Raw genomic sequence first — 16,126 nt, forward strand, 5'->3', positions numbered from 1 at the left:
AGTGCTATGGAGCGATATTTATTGTATTAAGAACTAGAGTGAGCCCGAATTGCTAGTTAAAGCTAGTGCCACTAGTAGAATATGCTGTAGGTGCAGCTAGACCAGTTAGAGAGAGTTGTAGATCATGTCAGAAAACTGTATGACCATTCAAAACCTGTAGAACACTATGAGCAGAGGACTTAAGCAGTAATTCACCAAGTTCTACTCTCTACATTCTACTATGCACTGGCATATCAAGGGATTGTACTATTAGAAGACTTGTAGTCTTCACAGAACCGTTCGTAGCAGAACTTAACAAAGTCAAAAGACCTTCATACTAGGAGTATCTACTTCTACGGGGGATTTAGTTGACAAGAAATCAGACATAGGACCATGCAGACTAGGAGAAATTTGATATAACCATAGATTGAGTCCTGATCTGAGGAAAAGACAAAAAGACATGATACAGATCCCAGATCACAGATAGAGTATCTAGGAACCAGGCAGGGATGAACAACGGATCTCGGAGTCCGCGCTGTTCATGTGCTACGGCGATTCAGAACTCTGGATCCATATGCTGGAACCACTTGGACACACAAGGTCCATATGATTTGATAACGTCGAAATGCAGGATAAGGTCCATAGGCAGGAAATACCATATGGTACGCCTATGTAGGTCCATTCTACATGCTGGAACAAGAATGAAGAATGGTCCAGATTGGTCCAAAACATATGATTCGAATACGGAAAAGCTCTGTAGACAAGATTCTGCACATGTAGCGGCCCCTAGTGATAAGATTCCGCATGGATTTGTAGCTACGGTGCATTATTTTTAGAGATGAAACAAGTAGAGATAGGATTACAAAGCTAGCGTAGAAGTAGTATAAAAGCAGCTCATATATCTGTAGATAAAACAGTACTACCTGTGCTTAGGAAAGTCCTGAGTGGGTTGCCTGTGAGTAACTGCTCTTGACACCAATAGAGAGATTTGCCCTGTCTTTGTGCAGTGAAACAATAAGATTTGATTTGAACATACAAGACCGTCGAGGTCAAACTAGAGAACTATCCATCCGTAGGCCGCTGAGGTCTTGATTACTGTTTTGTGATCCGTCGAGGGTCTTAGCATTCGTGTCTGCCGAGGACTTAGTTTTCGTGTCCGTTGAGGGCAATAGTCTCCAAATCGTTTGAATTAGTCTTACTGTAGACGAAATTCCCAGTCCCACTTAGTCCACTGGACAATAAACAGAGCCCCTACCAACCTTAGAATCCCTGTAGCTGTGGTGTTTTTACACTTGCAGTTGCACATTGATTTTATAAGACCTTCATACAATATTGAGACTGTGATCTTGTGTGTAACCTTTGCCAAGCAGTCCACCTTTGCAATCTTTCCTGGAGGTTTACTAGTTTTTGGGTTGATTTGGTGTTGGTGCTACTTCTGTAGCTCTGATATTAGGTTGACTCTTGAGTGGTATACTTCGCCCATTACCGGGAGTCCATTAGGACCATATAAGGTAGAGAAGGTTGTCTACAGCTAGATAGTAGAGCGCAAAAGGTATAAAAGGTTGACCGTAGATAGCCAGTTCTTCACTACCCAGCTTCACCAGCCTCTGTAGTAACCAACTCTCAACTCCTACATTCTCCTATCATCTTTAAAATGTCCACTCATAGCGAATTTGTTCCCACTAAAATCTGGGTTGAATGCACTGCTCCAATTGTTGAACAGGTCAGCCAGTTGCGTCCTTATGCCAACAAGCTGTCTGCCGAGCTGTTCACCAAACAGCTTCTCAACATTGTGGTACGTTCAGTGTCACTCTTCTATATCTGATTCATTCTAATGCTTCTGCTGTAGGTCCAGACCAAGCTCCAAAGCTACCAGTCTGCCAAAGACGATATTGCATTCGATCTTTATCGTAATGTTGTCGAGATGGTCACCGCCAACATCAAGCAGTTCTCCCTTGATAAAAGCACTGACTTTGCAAAGGCCAAGTCCTTCTATGTCGAGATGTGCGCCGTGTGCAACAAGGTTACTGCTATCAAGTGCAAGAATGTAAGCTCTTATTGTATTATTCTTTCTAATTTTCGATATTAACTTCGCCGTAGGGAGCTAGCTCTTTTCACAATGAAGCTACTATCAAAATCTCTGACACTGAGGAAGCAAACACTAAAGTAAGCCCTCCAGTTCGTTCTAAAGCTATCTATGGCTCACTCCTATTACCAGAATGACGACTTCAAGATGAAGGACGCCACCAAAGGTAAAGACCCTATGAAAATTCACATTTCCAAGAAGAAAGAGGTCCGTAGATCACTTTATTTGTTTCGTATAATCGTTTCTAATCTTTCCGTAGATTGAAGCAAAGCCTGCTAAGAAGGCTCGTATCAATAAGACTGGCGTAGACCTTACACCTGAATCTGAGGGTGAGTGTCCTCAAGATCATAGCCAGCATGCCGGCCCATTTTGGTATAGACTCCCTTTCTGTGTCCGACCTTGCCACCATTCAGACCCTCCTCCATATGAAGGTCAATGTGTTGGCCCTTTTGATCCTTCACCAAGGAGCAGTGTACTGGGCAGCCTACAAAAAACTTGTCGAGGCAAATCAGCTAGTCCTTTCCCGCCTTGCCCTTTCTGCCAAACAGTCAGCTACGTCGACTTCAGCACAGGAGAGGTCTACAAACCAGCCTACTGAGGTGGATGCAGGTGCTCCCATGGAGTCTATTCAGTAGTGTATCCTTCCATAGATCACTCTATATCAATGGCTGGCTGTAGTGATAAACGGTGTCCGCTCCTTTCATATTACTGTTGTTTCTTATCATGTGCACTAGTTAGATTTTATTAGAATCTAACTGGATTTTTTGGTTCTATATGTTCAGTCAGATCTGAGAAAATCTAACTTTCTTCTTAGCAGACCTAGTAACTCTGACTGGATCATCCACTGGATCCTCAGATTCACTAGGTAGTTCATTTTCATTATCATTTTCATTATCATTTTCTGCCGTAGCTGAGGCATTACCATTCAGCCTCAAGTTTTGAGCTCTGTCAAAGATGTAGTCCACTCCAAGTCCGTACTCAGTTGGTTCATCTTCATTAGCCATGGCTTCTAACTCACCTTTAGATAGCTGAATTGAATCTTTTATCTCTGTAGGAAGGTCAATGTGATAGTGTGTGGTGTGAGGTAGGATGCGAAAGGCTCCATATTTTCCCCGTAGCAATGTTCCATCCATTTCTGCTAAGATATAAGAGCCACCTTTAGTATGTCGAATGACTATGCAAGGCCCAAAGTATCTAGAGAACATTTTCCTATCCAAGTTCTTTTCAATAGTGGTATTCCATACTTGAACCAAGTCTCCAGGTTCAAAGTTTAAGGGTTTTATAGTGTGTATATATTTCCGTTCATACTTGATCAAGCATCTATGCTTTTCCTCTGTAATTCTATCTCCTATAGCTGTTACATGTGTTCTGTGTTTAGCTAGAGCTTGCGCTCGAAAGCCAATCAACTCTTCTCATGATAGAAACCTATTGGGTAGTTTCACTAGCCACGTAGATTCCACAATATCAAGCAGTAGTATAGGTTCTGCACCAGTAACAAAGAAGTAGGGGGAGCAACCTAGGTCTTTCCTAGTTGTTACTCTATCAGCCCACAAAATATGCTTCAAAAACCAGTACCATTTTGCAAGGTCTCCAGCTACGGCTTTTGAAAGCGTGGTCCATAGATCGAAATGCGCTCTCTCAATCTTTCCGTTTGCTTGAGAATTGTACAGTGAAATCTTAATGCTACAGACACCATACTTGTCCATAAGCCACCTTGCCATAGCAATCATTTGTGGTGCATTATCTGTAACAACCCCCTCAGAACAACCCCATCTACTAATGATATCATCAAAGAACCACTCTGCAAGTATTCTAGCTGTATCACTTTGAATAGCCCTTGCTTCAGACCATCTGGATAGTGTGCAACGTCTGTGAACAATCAGTTGACAACTGTTACTAGCTGGAGTCATACTCAAAACATCTACATGGATCACTTGGAACAGCGATGGAGTGTGAGTAACCACTGGTGGTATCCTCAACAGATCGAGCCTTTGATCCTGGCATTCTTGACAGCTACAGATGAACCAATCTATGTCCTTGTCCATATGCGGCCACCAAAATCATTTCTCCATGATCGACTTAGTCGCAAACATTCCTTCGTGTCCTAGATGATTGTGACTTGCTACGAGCATCCACATCCTCTTATCGGGAACTACATACAACCTATGTCTTGTAGAACCATCTGTAGATCATTTGTACAGTCTCCCATCAGGGTCTAGAAAGAATTTCGATCCCAATGTAATGAAACTGTTCATTTTGTTCTTAGGCAACTCGCATACAAAACCTGCTTCGGGATCTAGAAGCCACTCTTCAGTTTTGAGGAACTTTCTCATCAAACTTTTTAATCTCATTTGTACATTCATGTATAGGCTTATATGGATGAGAATTACAGTGAGGGGGACCACTGGTACTTGTTTTAAAAATGTTGAAACATAGTCTGGAGGTTTTTGTAGTGCCCAATTTCTTATCCTATCTACAAAGTTTGCTTCTTCTACAGCAGACCATAAGTCTTCTAAATAGCAAAAGACAGATGTAGCCAACTTTGGTTCTTTCTCAGCTAATGAAACCAAATAACCTGACCACGGATCTATATCATCCTTGAATGTATCAATGTCAAAAGGTTCATCCTCAATTCCATCTCCCATTTGAAACTTAACTGGTTGACCATCATCGTCGACCAGGAATTCTTCCCATCCTTCTGGTCTAGGCGTAGATATCCCACCAGGAGGAGGTCTCGAAGGTCCATCTGGACCATGTACAAGTACTTTAATATGAACCAGTTCAAAATGATAAAGTCTGATCTCTTCATCCATCGGTTAATGCTAGCATTTGGAGCACTATCTGGATTGTTCAACATTCCTTTAATGTAGCTGGCATCCATTTCTACAGTCAACAGTCTACATCCAAAAGTCTGATACTTTGATGCCTGTAGCGCCATAAGTAACCCATAGAGTTCTCTTTTCAGTTGTGAGAAGTGTGCTTCTCTCTTGTTGAACGTTATAGACCCAAAGTAATTGTAGGACTTCATTTTTGGGTTTTTGGGGTCTACTTGATACAAGTAATAGCCTACACCTTGCCAAGATGAATCTACAGCTAAATTCATACCCACCAGATTCTTATAATCGATGGGCCATAGTGTGGGTGCATCATGGATTCCATCTTGAACCTCTCGAACTGCTTCACAAGCTTCCTCATTCATTTCAAACGGTACAAAAGCTCCAGTGAGCTTATTCAATGGTCTCATCTTCCTGGCATAGTCCTTAATGAACATGTGCATTTGTCCTGCAATTCCCAGAAATTATCGAAGATCAGTTTTGCTTCTGAAGTTTTTCAGATCCCAAGAGAGAATGATCTCTGCAAACTTCTCTACGGGTTTTTCACCATCGTAGGACACTCTATGGCCTACTACCATTCTTTCAGCGCCCCAAATGAAATCTTTCGGACCTGAACAGGTACCTCCCGCATACTTCATTCACTGAACTATTCGATTCACATTCTGTAAAGAAACAAAAATAAGAAGTTACCTTGCATTTGCGGGCTGGTTTTGACAGTCCAGCAACCGGAAAGGAAGATCTGCCCTCTGCCCTGGACGCACCAGGAGTATTAGTTGCCAGGGATGAACCCATAACAATGCAGGAGCTCGAAGCTACCCCAGGAAGAGCAGGAACAAGGCAAGGAAGGGGCTACAGCCAAAAACTTAAACTTAGCCTATGTTCACTACGAAAGAAACAAGAAATCTTACTGTAGGAAGAGGTTCTGACCTCAGAGAGTTTGGCAAATAGTACGCTGGAAGGTCCTGGTCAAAATTAAATCTCTAGAACGGAAATGAATTGAAAAGATAAAATGAGAAGAGAAGAAAGAGTTACGCCGAAAGCCTCGATTAAAGCAGCTCAGTCTTCATCGTCGAACATCCAGTCATCGTAGAGAACCCACCATCAGTTGGCCAGCTCAGAAGCTGTAGCCAACATTGAGAAGGCAGGTGATATCCAGCCAGCAGGTGCCAAGCAGATTGTTTGTCGGCATAGATCCCCCTACGGCGAAATTAGACTGAGAATTGAACAGAAACAGATCCAAGACTTACCAGGAGACTACTGTTCTTGTGGAACTCCTTGAGCATGTCTGGTTCGTCAGTAAACTTGGCTATTAACCTGTTGTTGAGGCTACCGAACCAGAGGTGTACCCACTGAAGTTGCGACTCCAGCACATCAATGATAATCTGTGAAGGAACATAGAGCTCGGCCTCTATGGCTTTGCCTTTACCCTTCTCTTGCATAGAAGGCATTTGTATATGATCTATGGCATCACGTTAGTATGTAACACCGCAGAAATAGACAAGAAAAGAAAAACAATAGGTAGGTTCAAAGTTAAAACTTATTTTTTGTTAACTCGTTAATGTGCGAAGTATACCACTCAAGAGTCAACCTAATATCAGAGCTACAGGAGTAGCACCAACACCAAATCAACCCAAAAACTAGTAAACCTCTGTGTAAAGTCTATCAATAACTCTACACACCAGGAAAGATTGCAAAGGTGGACTGCTTGGCAAAGGTTACGCACAAGATCATGGTCTCAATATTGTATGAAGGTCTTATAAAATCAATGTGCAACTGCAAGTGTAAAACACCACAGCTATGGGGTTCTAGAGTTTGTAGGGGCTCTGTTTATTGTCCAGTGGACTAAGTGGGACCGTGAATTTCGTCTATGGTAAGACTAATTCGAATGATTGGAGACTATTGCCCTCAATGGACACGAAAACTAAGTCCTCGGCAGACACGAACGCTAAGACCCTCGACGGATCACAAAACAGTAATCAAGACCTCAGCAGCCTATGGACAGATAGTTCTCTAGTTTGATCTTGACGGTCTCGTATAGTTCAAATCAAATCTTATTGTATCACTGCACAATGACAGGGCAAATCTCTCTATTGGGCATCAAGAGCAGTTACTCACAGGCAACCCACTCAGGACTTTCCTACACATGGGTAGTACTTATCTACGGATACATGAGCTGCTTTTATACTACTTCTATGCCAGCTTTGTAATCCTATCTCTACTTGTTTCATCTCTAAAAATAATGCACTGTAGCTACGAATCCATGCGGAATCTTATCGCTAGGGACCGCTACATGTGCATAATCTTGTCTACAGAGCTTTTCCGTATTCGAATCATATGTTTTGGACCAATCTGGACCATTCTTCATTCTTGTTCCAGCATGTAGAATGGACCTACATAGGCGTACCATATGGTATTTCCTGCCTATGGACCGTATCCTGCATTTCGACGTTATCAAATCATATGGACCTTGTGTGTCCAAGTGGTTCCAGCATATGGATCCAGAGTTCCGAATCGCCATAGCACATGAACAGCGTGGACTCCGAGATCCGTTGTTCATCCCTGCCTGGATCCTAGGTACTCTATCTGTGATCTGGGATCTGTATCATGTCTTTTTGTCTTTTCCTCAGATCAGGACTCAATCTACGGTCATATCAAATTTCTCCTAGTCTGCGTGGTCCTATGTCTGATTTCTTGTCAACTAAATCCCCCGTAGAAGTAGGTACTCCTAGTATGAAGGTCTTTTGACTCCGTTAAGTTCTGCTACGAACGGTTCTGTGAAGACTACAAGTCTTCTAATAGTACAATCCCTTGATATGCCAGTGCATAGTAGAATGTAGAGAGTAGAACTTGGTGAATTACTGCTTAAGTCCTCTGCTCATAGTGTTCTACAGGTTTTGAATGGTCATACAGTTTTCTGACATGATCTACAGCTCTCTCTAACTGGTCTAGCTGCGCCTATGGCACATTCTACTAGTGGCACTAGCTTTAACTAGCAATTCGGGCTCACTCTAGTTCTTAATATGATAAATATCGCTCCATAGCACTGTTTTAAAGTGCAAAAAGAACCGTGTAGCATAGTCAACTAAGTCGCATTATCGTTAACTTGTTAAGTATGATAGCATAACCAGAGCCGCATCCGGTGCTTAGTCACCATTCCACCGGGCTCATTCCGCACATCTCTTGTAGTCACTGAGCGTGTTTTCTCTTCTCTACTGTCTTTGACATTTGTTAATCGTTATGGCAGACAATTTTAATTCAGATGCGTTCACAGCACATGTACCTGATGTCTCGGTACTGACTCCTCCCTCATCCCAGCCCAAGAAGCCAACTATAAGGCGGCCCCACAATGCCAACAAACCATCCCCTTTACCTGTCCAATTCGACTGGAGTGGTGACAAAAACACGAAGACGCGGAGTTTAATTGACCTCATGGAGAAGCCTGAGAACTTCAAGGTTCTATTTGGAATGAAAAAAGGCGAGGTACATATTCAATACTTGTTTTCTATTGGAATGACATCTAACATGTTCAATCAATCAGAACAGTTCCAGCGACTCGAAAAGCACCGTTTATCAACGTATTGCATGGGAAATATGGCCACAGTACTGCGAGCTGAATCTCAGAGGAACCTGGACATGTGTACAGGGCAAAATTACTATGTATATAATGCATTGCCTATTCTAGTCTATTCTTACATGGCATTCTGTGCAGCCTTGTCAAAGAGTACAAGAAAGAAGCCAAGAATTTGCAACAAACTGGGAATGGAGTACAGGAAGGCGAGGACAATGAGGATAGAGAACTATGGTGGTATATTCCTTCAACTGGTCCTGACCAAAATACACCACCCGAAGCTCACAATATTTGGGGTACGTCTATCCCTGTTCTGTTCCAATAATTACTAATATGTCATTGAGCAGAAGCTATTGAGCAGAGGTTCCTGTTCTTTCCCCATCTATATCAATTTCTTTCCACTCGCCCAAATGTGATCCCACCTGTCGTTACCACAGGAGTTACTCCCAGTGGACGGCAGACTGTTTTCCTTCAGCAACCAGCAGCTACAATGTCCACCCCCATCTTCTGCACTGTTAGTGACTCGTAAATTGACCCACAAATCCTTGTTGAGTCTGCTGCTGCTCACATAAATGTTCAACCAACCCATACTATCATGCCTACCAGTTCCCCATCTAACCCCGACACTTCAAGTATGCAAGTCACTCCAACCCCAGCAAGCCGCATCAACAGAGTACAGAATGTTATAGCATCTGTTCCGAAACCATGTCAGAAGTGAACCCTTGAGGATGTCTTGATGGACATTACTGAGTGAGTGATTTCTACTGACTGGGGTGCTGTCTGATGTTGTCTTGGTTAGAAAATATGCTGCAGTAGCACTTCAACATGCTGAGGCAGAACAGAAAGCAAAACATTGCTGCAAAGACCATGAATGTTGTTGTCTTGGGCTGGATGAGAAGAATCAGGTACTGGCTATGGTCAAGATGGGTCTGTATAACATTGAGGAGGCTAAAAAAAAAGATCAAGAAGATTAATCATCAGATTTGGAAAGAAACTTCAGCTCCGTATAAGGGCAACCCTACTAGAGGTGGAACAATGATCACACAGGTCTAGCAGAGGGGAATCCAAAGTATATTAAGCAGCCATAGCTAAAACATATCCAAAATGCGCACCTAGCAGAGGGGAATCCAAAGAGAAAAGACTAAGGAATCCCTCTGACCAAGCACTACTATATCTAGCTAGTCACATGTCCATGTCCATATATATCCAGTACAGTGCATGAAGGGAAAGAGAAAGAAGAGAAAGTAAAGTGGGAATGATAAATGCTATAGATGTGAAAATGGGAGTATATACCTTTCGAATGTACGCAATCATACTGTAAAGACCGTTTGGTGATACCATACGAACTGCAGGTGCAATAAAGGAAAGAAATCTAAAATGCGTAACTCGGTGAGATAAGAACATGGAAAGTCAAGGGGATATAACAAGGCGTATCTGTGTGGGATCCATAGTCACAGTGTGCAGCTAGGTCATGTTTTATGTGCTCTCTTGAACTGTGCAAGCTGTGTGTTGATTGATGTCTGGGGGCAGATCCTATAAGCCAAACAAGTGCACAGCTCCGAACTAGAGATCCAAAATTGACCAAGTCCACCAAAGCAGGTTGTCCCCTTACACTCCGTCTCCCCCATCTTCACCATCTAGAATTTCTGAACCTTCCTCTCCAGTACAAGAGCATGAAGGAAGTCTAACTCACTGGGATATTATGGATGATGAAAGAAATAGACTGATAGACTAGAAGTACTAGAGCTTTCTAATTGAATATCTTTCCCCACACCTCAATGAGTTGATCTCTAAGTCTGTCTCTTTTTAGTTTACCTGCTTGATCTTCCATAATAAGCTCTGATGACCCATCTCCATTCTCCACTCTAGTCTGTACTCCAAGTTGATGGTCATCCTGTTCACCACTGTGAGTGCTGTAGAAGTTCAAGTGAGTTTTGGGTCCCTCCACATCAATACACAAATTGTGTATAATCAACACAGCATGTATCCAATGACAGGCTTTGCAGTGGTCCTCAATAGACATAATATCAGCTCGAAGCCCCCGTAAACATTGGAAACAGCACTTCAATGCTCCCATGCAATGTTCAGAACGAACCCTGATTCCAGAGACATATTGGTCAAAGTAGGCATTACGGGGTTCACATGATGCTGGCTGGCAGTGAACTGGCAAAGTAATAAGGAATCCGAGATGCATACCTGTACATTCAGTCCATAATTTGCCTTGCGAGTATAATAGCCTTCTCCATCCAATGCTGGCTTCCGATGCAGGACTACAATTGTTCCATCATACACCATATAGCCTTCACACCAAAGTCCACCAAAGTCTAAGTGTGTCTCTATCCACTGTTTCTCTACCTCCTTCTCATCTGTCAGTGGATGGATGAAGTCATCATGCAGAGCTTCGATTGCAGTCAGGCACCGATCTGTGAAATTCTCCACAGAACCCTCCAAAATCCCAGAAATGCGTGCAACGTCTGTAATCGAAGCACCATTACCATATCTCCCCATCCAGTATAGAAGTACCTGGAGCTGCTCACGCACTGGAGCTTGTGGATTATTGGAGTTGTTGTGGAAAATAGGGTGGTCTTCTATCAACACAAGAAGGACATCAAATACATGTACTGAGACCTGGAACAGGTCTTCAAATTGGTGGTGGAGCAAAGGATCCTGAGAGTATTCAAAGGCTAGCTTATACAGCTGGCCTTCTTTTGGTACGTGTGTGTGTGGATTCAGATAACGAGTGTCTTTTATTGTGTGAAGTACTGCAAGGTCACTGGTGAGCACATCCATGTTTAATGGCTCAAAGGGGTTTGGGCATGTGAGATTGCGCACTGCCATGTATAGAAGGTACTTTTTTCAAGTCAATTCATGGAGATTTAGAGGTGCTATAGACAGTAGTAACACGAAGGTGAGAGGGAAGCAGTGATGTGGTGGTGAGCCTGGTGGAACTGTGACTAAGCACCAGACGCAGCTCTGTTTATGCCGTTGTTGCACCTGTTTTGTGCAATACTATAAAAGACTTCAATTTTTGCTTTTAAGAAAGAAGAACAGATAATAATTAGTGGAAATAAGAGGACTAGAGATAGCCCGATCTGCTAGTCAAAACCCTAGACCTCTGTTTGAAGGAAATTGAATAGAGAGAGATCTTCAAGAAGAGTAATCCAAAACCTGTAGGACTTCGAGAAGACAGCTATTTCCAAACCTTCTATGTTCATTGGCCTCTCTGCCTTCGGTAACATGTTTTGGGTAATCAAGGGATATTATACTATTTTGTTTTACTTCTATTAGACATCGAGGAAAACAGATTACAGACAGATTGTTAAGACATTGACAGATATTAGAGCGAAGTTAGATCTGGGATTGAAAACTTCTGAATAAGATTAGATTACTCAGAGATAGGATAAGAGAAGTCAGATAAGAGGAGATTAGAAATTGTCCGAGGGAAAGTGTTTTCGGACATCAAGCAGATTAGGGGAACAAGAGATATGAGATTCATTCGATCATAGCAGCGGAAAGATGTGGAATGGAAAGGAGTGATTGAATATGCAGACCATGTGTCCGACTTCAGACCGGTAATAACGCTTGGAACGCCCTACTAATGGGACTGGAAAACACACCTCAAGCATGGAGTGCGCAAACCAACCACACCAAAAGAGTGTTCTTAGAGTAAGGGGTGGAGGTCAGTATTCTAAGGCTTTAGTTTGCACTAAGAGGCACTAAGAAAGAGAGAATATAGGGATATTTGGTTTTTAAGGTTCAATCAAGTTTCTATTCCTTCTTATCAAATGACAAGACAAAACACTAATTCAATATTTCAACAATAAGGATTCAACAAAGCTTTTCTCAAGACTTCGCGAAGTTCAAGTTCAAGTTCAAATTTCCAATCAAGTCCAAATGCAATTCCAATTCAATATAAGTCCAAATTGACTTCAAAATCCAAGTTCAATTCCAATAACAATCCAATCAAATCCAAATTGCAATAGGTCCAAATCAATCCAAACACAAAACACAAAACACAAAACTTCGACGAAGTGAGGGGCAAAGGTAAAATCCTTGAGCTAGCACTAGTAGGTGAACTGCGTCTCCGCTTGTAGGCTGCTGGAGGGAAAATTCCTGCTACCCACCCTCCTTATATACACTTTTCGAAATAAAAATAATAAAAGTCCAAGATATGTAGTAAACTTGAGAATAATAATAAAATCCCCTTTCAGTCGAACAGAAACTCGCCTAATCAGGTATAATACAAGAGATTGTGCCAGAAACCATGAATAAAATAATAAGCCAAGAATCCCCTGTCTGTATCCATGTTACGATGACAGAGCCTAGACTTCCCGAGGTCTCCAAGTTGCCCATATATCCTTGGAAACATATCTCCTATGTCACCATTGTCCTGTTGTCCTCTAAATAAGGAAAAGAACCAGTCACTACTCATGACATATTTCCTGTGTTCCTGTCTTCGGTAACAACTGTCATGTCAACCTTGTGAGGTCTAGGTTTCCTTTGTTTTCAGAACATTGTAATCCTTTCCTTTTCCTATGACTTCATGGGAGCTGGATATTTCTATCCTAAATCCGCATGTAGGTCCTTTGTCTGATATATCCTTCATTAATTCCTTTAAGTCCGAGTTGTCCAACGATACTTCGTGAAGTCAAAGTAAAGTGTTCAATAAATTCCCTATGTTCACCCCAAGCATTCTGCAAGTAAGACGAGGCCTTCTATTCAAAATACAAAGGTTTTTAAGAGGCTGCTTCTTGAGTTTCTACCGTTTTCAAAACCTTGCGAAGTCTCTCATCTTTCTAATTCCGTACTTTTCGTACTGCTAAAGTCTCACGTAGAGGCTTGTGCTTTGACTAGTAGTTCGGGCTCACCCTAGTCCTACATTCCCTTATTTTATAACTCAAATGTTATTAAAATGATTAAAATATGGATTTTTAGGGTCAAATCCAATTTTTGGCGCGATACCGGAAGAAAGAGGGGCTTGGACCTACAAGGACTGCACATGGAAGAAACCGAGAGGACCGAGAAGAGAGAGGGAAGAAGAAGATTATACTCAAAAGTGACGAAGAAATGGCCAAAGAAGGAAATTCGACGTCTATTCCAATTCTTTTCTCATCTAAATCAGAGATTCAGTAGAAAATCGGTTTATTATTTACTTTTCATATTTTCTAGTTCTCGAACAGTATATAAGGAGCCCTGTAAAAGCTAGGATTCTTTAGTTTAGTACTGCCCAAATTGTACGATTAAGCAGGAACTCTCAAAGTGATTGGATTTCGCCCTGACTTCGTCAGTGTGTGTTGGTTTTGGTCAGAACACAGATTTGGATTTGGAATTTGGAATAGTTCACTTGGGAACTCTAGGCACTTGGGCCACAACAGATTGTTCGCGTTTCATAAGCCGAAGTAGGCTTCAGACTGTTAGATTCATATAAATATAAATAAAAACAGATCAGTAGTAGAGATTTCTACTACCTTGAACCAGACTTCACAATCAGAGTTAGTTTTGTCTACATCTCGAGAAATCAAAGAAGGCATAACCTTTGACAAGCCGAACTTTCGAACCCCCACCTTTAGAGAATACTAAGAGCAATAGATTCGTTGATCTATTTGCTTGGTGTGCTTTTCTTGCATTACCATCATACTTAACGAGTTAATGAGTTAACAAAAAATAAGTTTTAACTTTGAACCTACCTAATCTACAGGCCTTGGAGCAGACTCCAAAGCCTCTGTAGATTGTCTCCACTTATCTCGAGAAGGTTGAGGGTGGCGACAAGACGATATGAGCCACGGTGGCAAAGAGCGACCATAGAATGGTGGGAGAAGGGAGGAAAGAAATTTTCTGCTAAGTCCAACTGCTGCAGTTTATATAGCCAAATCCAACATATGAACCAGCACATGACTGTAGAACATTGTAGAATGTTGTAGAATATTCTAGACCTATGGAAATGAAAACCTTGAGGCTGTTGCATCATCTACGGAATGATGAGGCTATAATTAAGAAATGATGGAAGTAATTAACGACGGAACATTGCATTGTAGGAGTTCTGGCATGGGAAAATCATTTTGATGTCGGAACATTTCCTTTTTGGGAACATTAGCGCTGGTCAGCGTAGAGCTCGAGCTCAAAATTTCTCTAAGTCAGAAACTTGACGGTTGTACACTAGAGTGTACACCATAGATAAGATTAAGTAGATCTACGGGCCATTTTGAAGGCTTATAGTAGGACTACCAAATGAAAGAGCCATAGATCAATTCAAACAATAGATGATGATGTTGTACTCAGTCTGTAGATGGACTGGGGATAGTCCTCTTTTGTTTGGGGGAGATAATGCGACTTAGTTGACTATGCTACAAGGTTCTTTTTGCACTTTAAACAGTGCTACGGAGCAATATTTATCAAATTAAGAACTAGAGTGAGCCCGAATTGCTAGTTAAAGCTAGTGCCACTAGTAGAATATGCTGTAGGTGCAGCTAGACCAGCTAGAGAGAGCTGTAGATCATGTCAGAAAACTGTATGACCATTCAAAACCTGTAGAACACTATGAGCAGAGGACTTAAGCGGTAATTCAACAAGTTCTACTCTCTACATTCTACTATGCACTGGCATATCAAGGGATTGTACTATTAGAAGACTTGTAGTCTTCACAGAACCATTCATAGCAGAACTTAACGGAGTCAAAAGACCTTCATACTAGGAGTACCTACTTCTACGGGGGATTTAGTTGACAAGAAATCAGACATAGGACCATGCAGACTAGGAGAAATTTGATATGACCATAGATCAAGTCCTGATCTGAGGAAAAGACAAAAAGACATGATACAGATCCCAGATCACAGATAGAGTATCTAGGAACCAGGCAGGGATGAACAATGGATCTCGGAATCTGCGCTGTTCATGTGCTATGGGAGTTCGAAACTCTGGATCCATATGCTGGAACTACTTGGACACATAAAGTCCATATGATTTGATAACGTCGAAATGCAGGATAAGGTCAGTAGGCAGGAAATACCACATGGTATGCCTATGTAGGTCCATTCTACATGCTGAAACAAGAATGAAGAAAGGTCCAGACTGGTCCAAAACATATGATTTGAATACAGAAAAGCTCCGTAGACAAGATTCTGCACATGTAGTGGTCCCTAGTGTTACATCCATGCTGGACTGATATGGACCGACTGGTCACAATCACTTTCATTCTATTCTTCCTTACTCCACTTACCTCAATCTCTGTACTTCCCATTAAGCCTAGGCTATCGGCTTGGAAGTTGGCGGTCCAAATGTGGATCCGACTACTGTCTCTGTCTTGGACCTTGTACATTTCTATCCTATATAAGATGTACAACTTAGTAGTTACGTTCTTTAGAATTAAACTTGACTCTGGTTTCCCAGTGACCTGGTCTAAGGCAGTTTGACTCAGGGAGCCGTTGTCCAATAACTTCAGCTACTGTCAAGACTCCGTCATTCTCTTTACTATCTCCTTCGCTAATGGGCGAAGTAAACCACTCAAGAGTCAACCTAATATCAGAGCTACTGGAGTAGCACCAACACCAAATCAACTCAAGAACTAGTAAACCTCCATGTAAAGTCTATCAATAACTCTACACACCAGGAAAGATTGCAAGGGTGGACTGCTTGGCAAAGGTTACACACAAGATCACAGTC

The 16,126-nt window shown here is 41.9% G+C and overlaps 2 protein-coding genes across 2 annotated transcripts; one reads left to right on the forward strand and one right to left on the reverse strand.

The window, feature by feature from the left end:
* Nucleotides 1–8,136: 8,136 nt before the first annotated feature.
* Nucleotides 8,137–8,996, forward strand: E1B28_008446 (uncharacterized protein; the record flags this gene model as incomplete). The annotated part of the gene is made up of 4 exons (XM_043153251.1): nucleotides 8,137–8,379; nucleotides 8,438–8,556; nucleotides 8,609–8,763; nucleotides 8,815–8,996. 4 exons carry the CDS (start codon nucleotides 8,137–8,139, stop codon nucleotides 8,994–8,996), a joined length of 699 nt encoding a protein of 232 aa, XP_043008535.1.
* A 1,535-nt stretch (nucleotides 8,997–10,531) lies between these two features.
* E1B28_008447 (uncharacterized protein) lies at nucleotides 10,532–11,257 on the reverse strand (the record flags this gene model as incomplete). The annotated part of the gene is made up of 1 exon (XM_043153252.1): nucleotides 10,532–11,257. One exon carries the CDS (start codon nucleotides 11,255–11,257, stop codon nucleotides 10,532–10,534), a length of 726 nt encoding a protein of 241 aa, XP_043008536.1.
* Nucleotides 11,258–16,126: the final 4,869 nt, after the last annotated feature.

This window comes from Marasmius oreades, chromosome 5 (genome assembly GCF_018924745.1).
Source record: "Marasmius oreades isolate 03SP1 chromosome 5, whole genome shotgun sequence".
NCBI lineage: Eukaryota > Fungi > Basidiomycota > Agaricomycetes > Agaricales > Marasmiaceae > Marasmius > Marasmius oreades.